This window comes from Limulus polyphemus, unplaced genomic scaffold (assembly GCF_000517525.1).
Source record: "Limulus polyphemus unplaced genomic scaffold, Limulus_polyphemus-2.1.2 Scaffold3016, whole genome shotgun sequence".
Classification (NCBI taxonomy): Eukaryota; Metazoa; Arthropoda; class Merostomata; order Xiphosura; family Limulidae; genus Limulus; species Limulus polyphemus.
The window spans coordinates 92,945-107,663 of record NW_013668626.1 but is presented as its reverse complement, the minus strand read 5'-3'; the positions used below and the strand labels follow the sequence as shown (position 1 = coordinate 107,663).

General features: G+C 30.1%; 1 protein-coding gene across 1 annotated transcript in view; it reads right to left on the bottom strand.

Annotated features, from left to right (window-relative positions):
- Positions 1–11,986, bottom strand: part of LOC106468465 (DNA replication licensing factor mcm7-like) — a 42,490-nt gene extending 30,504 nt beyond the window's left edge. The window contains exons 1-8 of the mRNA XM_013928892.2: positions 11,796–11,986; positions 11,399–11,478; positions 7,547–7,711; positions 5,576–5,700; positions 4,990–5,170; positions 4,173–4,310; positions 1,759–1,941; positions 718–796 (exon numbers count right to left, since the gene is read on the bottom strand). Coding sequence (XP_013784346.1) covers positions 718–796; positions 1,759–1,941; positions 4,173–4,310; positions 4,990–5,170; positions 5,576–5,700; positions 7,547–7,711; positions 11,399–11,478; positions 11,796–11,826 — 982 coding nt within the window. The 5' untranslated portion in view covers positions 11,827–11,986. The remainder of the gene's footprint in view (positions 1–717; positions 797–1,758; positions 1,942–4,172; positions 4,311–4,989; positions 5,171–5,575; positions 5,701–7,546; positions 7,712–11,398; positions 11,479–11,795) is intronic.
- Between the last annotated feature and the right edge of the window lie 2,733 nt (positions 11,987–14,719).

Below are 14,719 nucleotides of genomic sequence, written 5' to 3'. Positions count from 1 at the left end.
TAGACTAATAACATGCAAAAAGTAGACAAATTCATTTACTTCTAAAAATTTTCCTGGCTTTCTAACTATGCAACAAGAGCCGTTAGAAATTCATCCAAGTTGGTCGTTAACTTTCTCATGGAAACGATGTTGCTACTCAGAGTGTCATTGATGGTTATCTGTTCAAAACACAATGTTATACAATACATCATTTGATAGATGAAAACCTTGACTTTCTATTGGTTATAGGTAAGTTATATTGAAACATAAGAAATAACTATCAACGAATTGAGAAAGAGAGGATGTGACAGGTGGGTGTGGCAGGAGGGGTCTGATTTTCTATTTGATAGCTCTGTAACCAAACAAAATTGAAGGCTATAAAAATTATTGTCTGTATGAGCAATAACGATTTTTATAGAGAGTATTTTACATTTAATTTCGTACATTTTCGAGGAGTAATGGATAAAATAGGGATGATGACATGCTAAGACAAAATGTGTCACGTGTGTCACACTAGTGGAAATTCAGAATTTTTTTTATATATTCCCTTGTAGAATTAAGAACTTAAAACTTGTATACTATTAAACTATTGATTATTAACTAAGATTTTATGCTATTCTAATTGGTACAATATAAACAAAAAGTAGTTTAATAAAATTTTGAATGTAAGACACTAAAACCTTGTGTCATGCGCAGTAAAGTGTACCCGGGGAGAGAGGGTTAAAAGAAAAATGTTACCTGCAAGAAGTTTGACTTCTTCTTCAGAAAGTTCTCCTCCAAGCTCGTCATCTTCAGTTTTGTTCATCTTCACTAATCTCTGTAAAGACAATTATCAAATTGTTCTCTATAAAATAAAAAGTAACACTTTCTGTACAAATCCCACACATATAAGACAATTTCTTGATCAATTTGAATTATTATCATTTTACAATGTTCTTTAAAATACTCATGTTAAATTTAGCTAACATTTTAAAATTTAAGTCAATTTTGTATTATCAAGATATCCAACACATGCATATAGACAAAACTGGTACAATATGTTAACCTTTGGTTTCTATTACCCATGGAACTTTGTAGAGGGGGGAAAGTGAATGAAAATTTCTATAAGAGATTGTAACACTTTTTAACAATAAAATGAAGACTCTTTGAACACTTGACTAACCTCTGAAAACAGTCACAGGTATGTTAAAAATCAATAATTAAATGGTTATAATAGAGACAATTTGAAAACTTGCACATCTAATGTCCCTTTTTTACACCACATAAGGACTTCAAAGAAAAATATTGTTGAGTACAAAGTAATTTCTAAGTTGTTTTTAATTTTTCAAAATATACAAGACCAGATTAGACAAAGTAAGAAATGAAACAATCAGACAGCAGCTCAGAGTAAGACTAGTAATAAAACATAGAAAAGCAGAGATTGAAATAGTTCAATCACTTGGTGCAAATGAGCCTAAGACAACTACTAGCAAGAGAATATAACTTACAATTAACAGGAAACAGATGCAAAGGGGGGGTCTAAGAAAGCAATGGATCAATGATGTCAAAGAAACAGCTAAAAACACAAGGCTAAAAACTGATGAAATGTTACACCTTGCTCTGGAAAGACATCTGCATATACCATGATGCTAAAAGGCATAAATGAAGAAAATAAGAAACAAAGAAAAAAAACATGTATATAACTGACTAATAATTATTCCACCGTATATATATGTGTGTGTGTGTGTGTGTCCGTTAAAAAAAATCAACTCTTCAATTATCATAAACATCAAAACTTACATGTGCTTCTAAATAAGTATCTGACAAGAGACCAGCTGAAAGTTGTCGAAAGCCTGCCTTCACCATTGGAAGAAAAATACCAGTAATACTAACATGGTCACCAGGGAACACTTGTCGGGTCAGCTCACCACGAGCATAGACAGTCATTGAACGAGGTATGTTGCCCACTGGAACCTGGTCACTCTGATTAACAAACAAAACATTATTAAATACTATATATATATATATATTAGAACTAAGTTTAGTAAAAACTGAACAAGAAAAGTATTCCTTATCAATACTAGAGACAGACAATTAACATGATATAATATACTACTTACAAGCAGTGATTATAACGATTAGTGTCAAGTAACATTCAAACAGTCAAGTTATTGTTAAACTGATTAACCCTCTCTGCACAGGTATCTTTTACTGAGCATGTCACAAGGTGTTTAATGACTTACATTCAAAATTTAATTAAACTACTTTTTTATGTTATACAAATTAGTATAGCATAAAATCGTAGCTAATAATTCATATTTTCATTGTATATAAGTTTTAAGTTCTTAATTTTATAAGGCAATATTAAAATAAAATCCTGAATTTCCCCAAGTGTGAGGAATGTTACATTATTTTTTCTCTAGGCATCCTCTCTACTAATTTATTCACCACACATAAATAAGTATGAAATTTAACAATTACTCACTATAAAATCATCATTGCTCAGTCAAACCATAAATTTTATAGCCTTCAATCTTGTTTGGAAACAGAGACATCAAATAGAAAATCAGATCCCTCTTATCACAACCACCCGTCACATCCTCTCTTTCAGAATTTGTTAATAGTTCTCTCTGATAACTAATAATATATTATTTATAACCAATAGAAAGCCAAGGTTTTCATCTATCAAATGATGTATTATATTACATTGTTTTCTGAAAAGAGAATTGTCAATTTCTCTTAGTACAAGCTTCGTTCCCACGGGAAACATATCAACTAGCTTGGATGAATTAGTAACAGCTTTTGTTGCATAGTTAGAAAGCCAGAAAAACTGTGATAGTTATGGGACATTGCCTGCTTTTTGCATGTTATTATTCTATGTTCTTTGGTGCATTAATTAAATGAAAATTATTTAGTGCATTACTACCAATACTATAAAAAAAGTAGGGTTAAGTATCATTGACAGTCGACAGCAAAAAAAAAAGACCTGGGTAAGTACATAATTTGTTTTTCATGTGTATTCTTTACTTATTATTAAAGTAACCAAAATATAAAAATAGGTTAGTTAAAGTTAAATTAGGTAAAATAAATAATAATATAATAAAAATGTTTCAAGACACAGGTACACGAGCAATAGCTTGTGGGTAATGCAATTCGATAGCATAACATGAGCTCCATGTTCCCTATGTGATTTACAACTTATAATGGCATGAACAGTAGTTACACATGGTTCAAAGAGCAATAAAACAATAAAATTTAAGTATAAATAGATGTATACTGTTACAAGTTTAAAACTATTTAGTATAAACGAATGTAATTTCATGTTACAATTTGAAATCATTCTAGAAAGAAAAAAAGATCAACTTAAGATTTATTTTGATTTTTCTTGGTGGTTATGAGGTCCATTAAATTCACCAACCTTGTATTGAGTTAGGGCAGAGAAAATACATATAAAATATAAAGCTTTACTGAAAACAAACATTTGAAATGTATTTATGAAGTTTTAGACACTATGCAAATGAAATTTGAGATTTTTGAGATGAAGAAAAATATTTATAATCTTAACATGAAAATCACCTTGCACTCAGAGTAGTAAAAGAAAAAGACTTGATATATTCACAGACAAATCTTTTTTAGTTTATTAAAAATACTTCACTAAAAATCTGATTTTCTGTATGTGAAAGACTTATTTATAATGTTTACCTAAATTCTGTCAACTTTTGTTAAGATATACATACTATATTAAAAGTTAGTAGTATCAAAATTATAACAACTTTAAACAAGTACAAAGTGGGCACGTGGTCAGTCAACAATTTGACCGAGCCTGTGTTGAGAGAGTTAATGGCACGAAACTAGTCAACTAATCAAAATTAGTGTTTCTGATTATTACTGTTACCAATTATTCCAACTATCAAAGTCTAATGTAGGAATAATTGATTAATTGAATGGAATAGGTTAATAAGCTCAGTGATTAATCAATTAAGAAATTCCACTCATTTTCCAGCTCTAATTGACACACAAGTATTTTCTCAGTAAACTTTTCAATATATTTAAAGCAAAAAACATTTTTATATTAATAATCTTAAAATGCATAATCATCAAAGTGTAATTTATGCTGCAAACAAAAATCTTCCTGTCTAAAAATTATTCATCTAGTAAATTTTAAATTCACTCTGAAGTTAAAACAAATCATCTACAAAATAAATAATGCTTACATGTTCTTGAATCTTAACTTCTTGAAACTTCATAAACTTTGAACCTCGAGTCTGAAGGTAGAGTCTCCCTCCTGATTTGTTAACACTACAATCCTGGCTAGGGCACATGATTAGTGGCATGAATGAAGGACCTGTTATCTAGGGAGAGAATAAAAAAAAGGTTTCATGCATATAAACCCCCCATACTGCTGAGGTGTGTTAATTTCTATTGTAACAGGTATTGTGAAATACCAAAAAATTTACAGTAATTTCAATCACCTTATTTTGAACTGGCTCACTGAAAGTTTCAATAAATACAGTGCATAATAATAATATTTCAAACATGTTTGTCAAATACTGCTGTCAACAAGAAAACAGTTATAAATAAGATTAAAATTATCATCAGTCGTGATACTGTTTCCATACCTGCTGCTTCTCTAAAAATACGTTTGTAACAAACAAGATAACCCTAAAATGGCTTTATTCGTTCATAGTAGATTCTTAATGTTGAAATTATGCTTCTTTAAACCTATATGGGTATTCTTCAGGTCTTGACGTTAAGTATACTTTGATAACCAAGATGTTACTGTTCAAACAACAAATACAAATCACTTCACACATACACACAAAAAAACATACATTAAGACAACAAGAATTATTAATTATAGATATTGCTCTAAAAACACCCACTACACATAACAGTTTATATAAAATTAAATAAACCCTAACCTAATCTTATGGACTTCAAAAACGTCAACAACAAATTAGTGGGTATAAATGCAAAACAATGAACCTAGTTCAACTTTCAAAAAGTAGAAAATAATCAACCAAAACATACAGGCTGGTATGTTTCTGCTCCACATTGGTCACAGGTATATGTTGCAACAGACATCACTGGTTTAACTTCTGTTGCTCTAGTAACAATGCCTTTCACTAACACCAATTTCCCTATGTGTCGAGCTTTCACATGACGTATGGAAAGGTGTTTTTGCTGAGACGGACTTTTGAAATAGACTTCACTAGAAAGAAATAATATTACATACACTTATGTACACTTAGTTATACCCATACACAGTTAAATTTTACAAGCAAGATACTATATAAAGAACGTTATCATATTACCAATTGACAAATGCTACAGAAAAACTATAACAAGTTTTTGTCACAAGACAAAACTCAACAAAAACAGTTTAAAAAACAATTTCTACATCAACATAAACATTCTTCTGTAACTGGTGTGAGTGTGAGTCTGTTTGTTGAAATATTATGTACACATTTATAGAGTACATTATTACTTTTTTTTCTTTGGTATCTATGCTAATCTCAACATCAATTGCAATCACTGTGTTAAATTTACTACTTGGATAATAAGAATTATTTTTTAACTGATACAAATAAAAAACATTTTACTATCACACACTCACTATCTCCTGATAAGCTCTGGAGGATATTTGTTTCGAGGATCTCGAGTCTCTCCAGGTTTGTGATTCCGTTGCTCCATTAGAATTCGATGTTCAATGTAAACATCAAGTGAGTCTTTAGCTATGACCTATATATCAACAAGTTAGTGAAAAAAATTTAAGCATAAAATTGAGAAATTTATTTCCTAATAAACATCTTTTTCATTTCATTATACATGGATTTCATTACTGACTAACGTTAATGGGTATTGGCTGTAATTTAAAAATTAACATTCTGTATTAATAAAAGGTTCTCATAGTCATAAGTTCAAATTTTGCCAGTTTCAAGCAAGACAGAAATTCAGTTGAGAGGCAGAGTTAATATAGTATTGAAGATAGTGCTAACTAAACATCTAAATCTTATAAGAGAAATAGTACTAAAAATGTTGACAACTCGTTAAAAAAAACAGCTGCTACACATATACTAACCTTAATTAGGAATGCCAGCCTAAAAAAACACAAATCTGAGCAAAAAAAAGGAACAGTATAATTTCTACATTCACTTTCCTGCCTTGAGTGGTGCTGAAATCTGGAGTAAAGCACACAAAATGCATGATTTTCACTTATTTTGGAAAATTTAATGCATGTTGGCAGCATATTCACTTACATTTTTTGGCAAGAGTTCTGTATTAGTATACCAATTTTAATTATTGTGGATAATGTTAAGTGATTAGCTCAATATGATAAATTAATTAAGAGCATTTATTACATCAATTACTGTCATGTTAAATATTCAATAATGTTTGAATCAATGTCACGAAAATAATAAACTTGTAGAAATTAGTGTTTCTGATTATTTTAAATAACCAAGGTTTGTGTGAGAATAACTGATTTGAATGCACTTGAATACTAAGTTCAATGATTAAATTATTATTAAAATTCCACTAATTATTCAGCTGTAGTTGTGTCTATGTTTTATTGTCTCCGCAAAGAGACACTGTTTTTCTATTGTTTCTTCTTCCAAATGCTTTTCAATCAACTGCCATTCCTTCATTTCTCGACAGAGTTATACCATGGTCCAATACACCTTTTTCAGTTTTTGATTTTAGGCCTTTTTAAGGATTTTATGGGGTCAAAACCCAAAAATGTATATTTTGGGCTCCTGTGCAGTCATATTTACAGCAACTAAGATGAAAATCAGTACAAATACAAATTGTCACGTACACAACATAATGACATACAAAAAAGTTGGATTTGCCCATTTTGAGTCTTTATGGGAAGGTCAGAGCTCACAAAAAAAAGCATAATTGTGGGGTTTTGGGTCAATTACTCAACCATATTTTGACTAATGTACATAGGATTCGATACAAATATACTTTTATATGGCCCCATAAATAAATATACATACAAAAATGTGGGATATGCTCATATTTGGTCTTTGGAAGGGGGTGGAGGTCAAAAAGGTTAAATATACCTATGGGTATTGTTTCAACAGCAAATTTTTGGGTTTATTCATTTTCAGTTTTCTTTTTTGTGAGAATGGTGTCCCAATAAGGAATTCTTTGCCCATTGCTATTTTAGACACATTCTTGACAAGATGGCTTTCACTTCAACATCCTACCGTTGAGAATAGCATAATTATCACACATTCTGGTTGGCCAATATTTTACTCAGTGTTAAAACAGTTCAGCTTCAGAAATACAAAAACTTAATGACTATGATCTTAACAGTGTCAATGCTTCATTTCACCTCCTTAACAAACTTATCAGATCTTGTTATTGTTATACTAAATCTACAAAACATAATAAAATTAGGAATTTAAATGGCATAATTTCAGTTAAAAATCCAAATTCCATCAAAATAAGAACATATGGCATCTCTGTTGCAGAGACATAAACCTCTAAGAAATTTTATATTCTGTATTAGTAAATTACAAAATAACCAAAAGCCACGAATATTAATTACCAGCAAAGAAATTATATTAATTTACATTACCTCTTTTTCTTTATAGTCAGGAAGCATATCATATACTGCATCAGCAAACAGACTGGAATATCGCCGAGCATTTTCTGTTATGGCATCTGCCAACTCAGGGTCATGATCATTCACATCATCGAGGTCAATGGTCAAAGACACTTGTTCTCTGTGAGCTAGCTTAATCTTCACGAAACAAAGATAAATAAAATGTTATTAGAATAAACAGTACACCAACAATTTAACTAAAACAAAGACATATTTTTAAAATCCACAGAAGTTACAACTGATCCTCTGAACTCTTGTAATAGTTACAACAGCATATTTTCTGCAAATCTCTCTATACATACACACACACACACACACAATACTTCTGCAACTACTCCTCTCTTGTTAATATATACTACCCACAGCAACCAAGTCTTTGAAATCCATATAGTTGACACCAGGGCTTTTCTTATGAACAGTGTTAATAAGTTTTCTTATTTTATACACAGGGTGTTTCAAAATGTAGCAATCACCTGGAAGTTTTACTACCAAAATTCAATTACAAGTGTTCACCATTATTTGCTTTAACAAGTGCCATATTGTTTCAGATCTAAAAAATGAAAGAAACCAATATATTATTAACTGATTTCTAACATTTGACACATCCTGTAGCATCTGAATGATTTAACCAATGACGAATTAGGCCTAGAAAGTTGTATATTATGAATACTGTACTAACTTACAAAAATACACATACTTATAGTTCACATGTGAGTCATGCTAAATAAGGAGTAGGCTTAAGCATTCATTCAGAAAGAAATCCAATAAATTGGATTTCTAAAGATCAATAGTCTTTGAAAATCTAATTAATGAGTTACTGTTCATGACTTGTATCAAGTGATTAATTAATGAATTATAACAGTTTCTACTCCATATATTTACATTTTAAAATTTGAGAGTGGAAGGGCTTCTCTAGTAGGTTTGACAAATATATTGACATCTGAGCAAATAAAAAAAGTAGTAAGTTGGGTTCAAATTTCAGATTCTTGTTTTTAATTATGCATTCCTAATTGAAAACTGCAACAGACTATTCTAGAAGTTAGAAAATTCTGAAAAAAGAATTTGGAGCTATGACTAGGCACATGACACAGAAAATTAAAGCTTGAATTTTTTTCTTTTACAAATTAAGAAGTCAAAACTTGGATAATATAAAAATGTTAATTATAAACTATTTTTATATTACATTTATTCACACACATGTTAATGATAAAGTTGTTGAAATAAATTATGAATGTACACTAGATTATAATGTGCACTTTGACCTGGTTGTATGGAAAAGGTTAAACAGCTTGTCTGCTAAATGATTAAGAAGAAATTAGTGACATCAGTGCTATATATTTTTTAAATCCCATATAAGTACAGGTTTACCGTGGTGAATGAAAGACAACAAAAACACCATCCATGTTTCAAAGGTACTTTAGAATACAGTGCTTGCAAGTAAATACAAGATTATTAAAATATATTCACTAAATCAAGAATATAAATCTTCCTTGCCTATTAAAACCAGATTAATTTCCAACTGTCTCACAATGTAAATGATAATGTCTTAATCTTCCATCTGGTTGTTTTATAATAAAAAAACACCAATATTACCTAAATTATTTCCTGCTCAATCCTCATCATGAATCCACCAGTTGTTTTCAACATTAGATGCACATTCCAAGACCAGAAATATAAGCTTTTAATTTTTAAGCAATTTGTAAAATGTTAGGTATTCTATTGGACTATATTAGGACTTTTAGGGCTGCTGAAGACACTGTATTCATTGAGAATGCATATCACTTACTTACCATCAAAATTACAGAAATTAAAAAAATAAGTGATTTAAAAATATATTTTATGATTTGTTTAATATATATAAATTAAAACAGCTTACAGCAGGTTCTATAATCAAACAGAACCACCTGTTAAAGTTTCTCCTTACGAGTGATAAACAAGTACTGTATCTGAAGGGGGTTGGATTGTAGGGTGGCTGAATGAAAAAAAAAAAAAAGCAGTTATTAATGCAATATATTTAAATAGGACCTTTGTTACAAGTAATATACTTCACGGGTCAATGATTGGGTTTTGTTTTCTATTTATATTCATAATACTGATAGGGGCATGTTTTGTAAATTACAAAAGTTTGCTGATGACATTAAACTGTTAGGTATTTCCATTGGTACTGAGGCTGTTGAGGTAGAACAGAATGACTTGTATCAATTGTAAGTTTAGTTTCTCATAAATTAAGTGTTGTATCTTGGAGACAATAAAACATGACAAATTTAAGAATTGGAAAAGACAGACTAGACTCCAATTAAGACAGCAAGATGAATATATCATAGCCAAGTTACAACTGACCATAGTGTAGACCAGCAGTTTACAAGAAATTAAGTTAAAAACAAAGGGTGCATTTGAATGTTTACCTTTTCTCAGTGGCAGATGCACATGAACGTCTTTACAGACTGAATGATTCTTTTTGTGTCCATAATATTATGCTATAATAATTCTACTAGGCCTATTTTAGCTTGAAATTAAAACAAAGAAAATATATCTTACACTATACTTGCAGGTCTAACAAGTAAACTATGATATACCTATTTCACAGACGAAATTTGAAATTTAACTTTTGACAGTTTCATGGAACCCTGTGCATCAGTGTTTCGTACATTGTTATTGCATGTATGATGATAATTTTAAGTATCTTAATATATATTACACCTTTAAACAGAAAATCCATTCCTTTCTCTCTTACTACACTGAGATATAACACTTTGCTTTAACAATTTCTTCTGCTACAGTTATTTCAAGTTTAAGATTGCATTCCATTTCAAACACAACACACAATTTTCAAGCAATATTCAAGGGTATACCATAATACATTTTCAAAAAAGAGCAGTTAGCAACAATGAATATTAGTTATATTTTGAATCTTACATCTAACTTAAGTTACAGATAATACTTTAAGGTTTTTGTTATGTCATAAAATATGTACATTAATCTTTTGAACTAGATACTTGCTGATTAGAACACCATGCCTACACAGTAACTGAATACTAAAATACTAACCATTTAATTAACTCACTATGAATCCTAATTATCTCTTGTTTCTACCTACCAAAGATTTTTCTAACACACACACATATATGTACAATTAAAAATAAAATAAAAATCTTTCAACATTCTAGGTCTAGTTTTAATACATGTTTATGTCAATCAAAACTACACCCAATTTTTAAACAATTCTACATATTCATATGAAACAAAACTGAATATCTGTATATCTTATAACTTTTAAAAAGATAATAATATATTATGTAGAACAGTATTTAACATGGTTCATTTTGTTTTCCACACTTTACTTACACAAATTTTTAAACAAGAAATCAACTTCCAAACCTTAAAATTATTTTTAAAAACTTGTATTTTATGTCCTTAGAACCACACCAGCATATAAAATTCAAAAAGCATTATTCGACAGAATATTCTATGCCATGTAGCCTTTCAATTTCACTTAGGATTTTAAATACTCATGATGTAGATGAAACACAAATGTTTGTGGAATGATAATTTCAATTGAAAATAAAAATACAAACTGTTTTCGCATAGTTTTGTCTTGTTTAGAAACAATCTCAAATCAAATATTACATTAAAAGCATACAATCTCACACTAACCTAACCATAAACCTAATCTCCACTACTGTATAGTACAAAATTCACACCCAATGACTTAGTTACATTTAAAAATACCTTCTACGTGGACATCGCAATGCCACAATATAACAGCAGACGTGATTTCTGCACTAACAGAATCAGTTACACTAACTTGGTCAGTAAAAAACTTACCAACTGTCTTCCATACTTAAAGTCTTTTTTTCCCTTTTCTCCTTCTGTATAAAACTCTGCTAGAAATGTCTTGATTTTTTCTAAAATAAAAATACTTTACAATTTTAGTTTTTAAATATTGAATGACTAAACATTACAAATTACTGGCTATCACTTGATTACTTAACAAGAACAGTAATTTTAACATCAGGCGTTTTCCTTTTGTGAACTAACATTTTGAACCTTAGATCTAACTTAAATTAGTGATAATACATTTATTTTAAGTTCAACTTTGTTTTCACTAGGTTTACCTACAACTACAAATATGTTCTGCTGTCCTACTTTACAAACTGAGATAACCCAGTAACACTAACATTTACTAACAATAATATTCGGAATAAGTTTCTCGTCGCATTACCTTTGTCATCCACATAATCTCTTGTGGGCATTTTCAACTTCAAAGTTCACAGTTGGTTGTAGCGAAATTTAAAGACGTCGTTTACTATTATTCTAAGTTTTCCTTTGAAATATCAGTGAAACGGAAAACTAAGTTACAAAGACTGAAGTTAGTTACAAAAGCCACTACAGAAACATCAAAAGGTGAGTTACAAAAAAGGCGCGAATTAGATATATATCATATAGATAGAGGGCGATGTTCGTGTTTATGTCTAAAAAATTTTATATATTTAAATTTATTATTCTCTTTTAGAAAAATTTTATTTGTCACTCGAGATTTTTTCAGCCTCACTTTTACTACAGTTCTCATTTTTCATTTATGAGTGTTTTTTATTTCTTGATATTATTATATCACGGTGAACAATCCTCGAACTGATGTAAATTATAGAAATTTGAGGAGTTTTTAACTTAAAAGAAGGAGCAAAATAATAAAAACACATATATTTTTCGGTCATAAAATAGCCAATAAACTTTCCTCGTACATTCATAACTAAAACGAATATGTCCACTCATCTAACTTGATTTGAAGAAATGGAAAACAGAATAGGTTAATAAAATACTTTAAGCACATGATGTTAAGCACAAAGCCTGCAAAATAAGCTAACTGCACTCTATCCACCACCTGAAATCGAAACCCAGATTTTAGCATTTTAAGTGCGTGAACTTACCGCGCACCTAGAAGGGTACTTAAGCTTATAAAGCACTCCTTTAAGAAAGGGCTTTGAAAAAAGTCCAGGAAATAGCAATTCATATTTGTTGAGATAAAGTATCTTTTTGTTGTTGTTGTTGTTTAAACTAATTTTTATTCTTCGTCATGCTTTAAATTATTAGATTATATTAAATAGTGGTTTGTAAGTCTGTCATGGTATAACAGTTGTTTCACTAATCTACCAATTTAAAAAATGAAATTTATAAAGAACAAGCCACGTATTTATTGTGGTTTTTGTTATTATGTGACTTATGTTAGATGTATTTAGCAAAATGATGAACTGGTTAAAATTTGTATATGAAATTATGTGTCACATGTCCTAGTATTACAATCTGGAATTTTATTCTTTTTTGCGTAATGGTGACTAATATATAACGGATTCCACGAGTTCGAGCGAAAATTTATCTTCGGAATGACTGGAGATTCGATGATCTAGCATGTTGAGTGACAGATGTAGTGACTTCTTGTAAGAAGGAATGAGAAAAGCCATTGTGTGAAATTGAAATAAAACAAGAACACTACCAAACAGAAGAAAGACTGATCGTCTGAGTGAATGACTATTGCGATATAATTTAAATGAGAGGAATAAATAAAAGAAAAATGTGTGTGAACATGCTCAACCAATCATACATCATTTTGAATAGAGGTGTTGACCATGGTTAAAGTGATTGCTGAAACTTTATGACCACTTGTTGTTTTCATCAATCCATCCTCTTTTTTTAAAAAAAACTAAGGTCATACATTGGTAGCTCTGTAAATGTTTATCATCATGCTGCGAAGCTTCCCATCAATGAACTTACTGACTTGTCAACAGGTTTCTTTAAATAATGCAGCTGAAGCGGATGGAGTATTCCCATCTTTAGGGTGTTGTCTTCTTGGTTTATTATTAACAAATGATTTATGAAAATCTCAAATGGAGTGTCTATGTTTACCGCACCTATGACAGCTTCCTTTTTTTTTTATTTGAGAGAAGTTTTATTTCCTACAGAATTTTGTCTGTAGCCAAATATGTTTGTTTGAAATATGTTCTTTTTAAAATGCCATTAAAACATCTTCTGTTGTGAGATTTTTCTTCCACCCTGAATAATCAGTTGAGTAATTAAAGAATTTTGTATGCAGTTTCTGATAATATTTTATTTGAAATTGTAATGCCTTTTTTTTCTGTGGTTTACTACTTTTATTTTCGGTAAACAGATACCTAATTAATAATTTTAGGGTTTTTTAAACCTCTGAAAGAGAGAATTTATATTTTTGCATCATTTGTTCGGATATTTTCTTAATTCCTAGATGATATTTTAAGTGTATATGTTCAGTGTTAATTGATTAAAGCTTCCGTGCCAATAGAACAGCTTTCCTTTAAGATGTGGACTTATTTTGCTTTAGACTAATTCATATATCCTCATCCACAATAGCCAGGAGTTAAATTGAGATACAATGATTTAATAGAGTTCTGCCTCTTGAGGATTCATACCATTAATGTTCCTGGACTTATAAATGTCAAAATGGATTACAAAGGGGAGTTCCACCTATTTCAAAATCCCAATTTAACCACTGACTTTGGCAACTATGAGGTGGTGGTATGCCAATGAATCCGTCATTTCACATGGAACATTTGGATAAAATAAGTGAGCAAGTCTTTCAACATATTTTGCAAATTCGGCTAAGGTCTAATTCTTCCTCCTTATTTTTTTTCCTAAATTTTGCTTTAGAAACTTCTTTTTGAAATATGTTTCCTAAAGTGGCCTATTTGTAGGAAGGCTACTTGAAGTTGTTAAAGTTGGTCCTTTAAAATGTGCAACCAGATGGATAGCTTGCTGTTCACTATTCCATTCATTCACTTTAGAAATTATTTCAAATTGTGGATGATATGCTTCCAATGGGACTTTTCTATCATAATATTTTAATTTCTTAATTGGGCTGTATTGTTGAACTATTTTAATAGAATATTTAACATGATGAAGTAATAGTGTAGCTGGAGTAGTCTAGAAAGGTAATATAGTGATAGATGGGGAACTAATAGTGTTAAGAGGTATAGATCAGATGGATTGTCCGTTTCATAGTGCAGAGTTAATGGTTTATTTGGTTGTAATTCTAGAGCAGATGCAGAGAGGAATGTGGCTGGATTGATCCCTGCAATTGCTTATTCAATTTCTAGATATTTCATCCTAAAGTGGTGT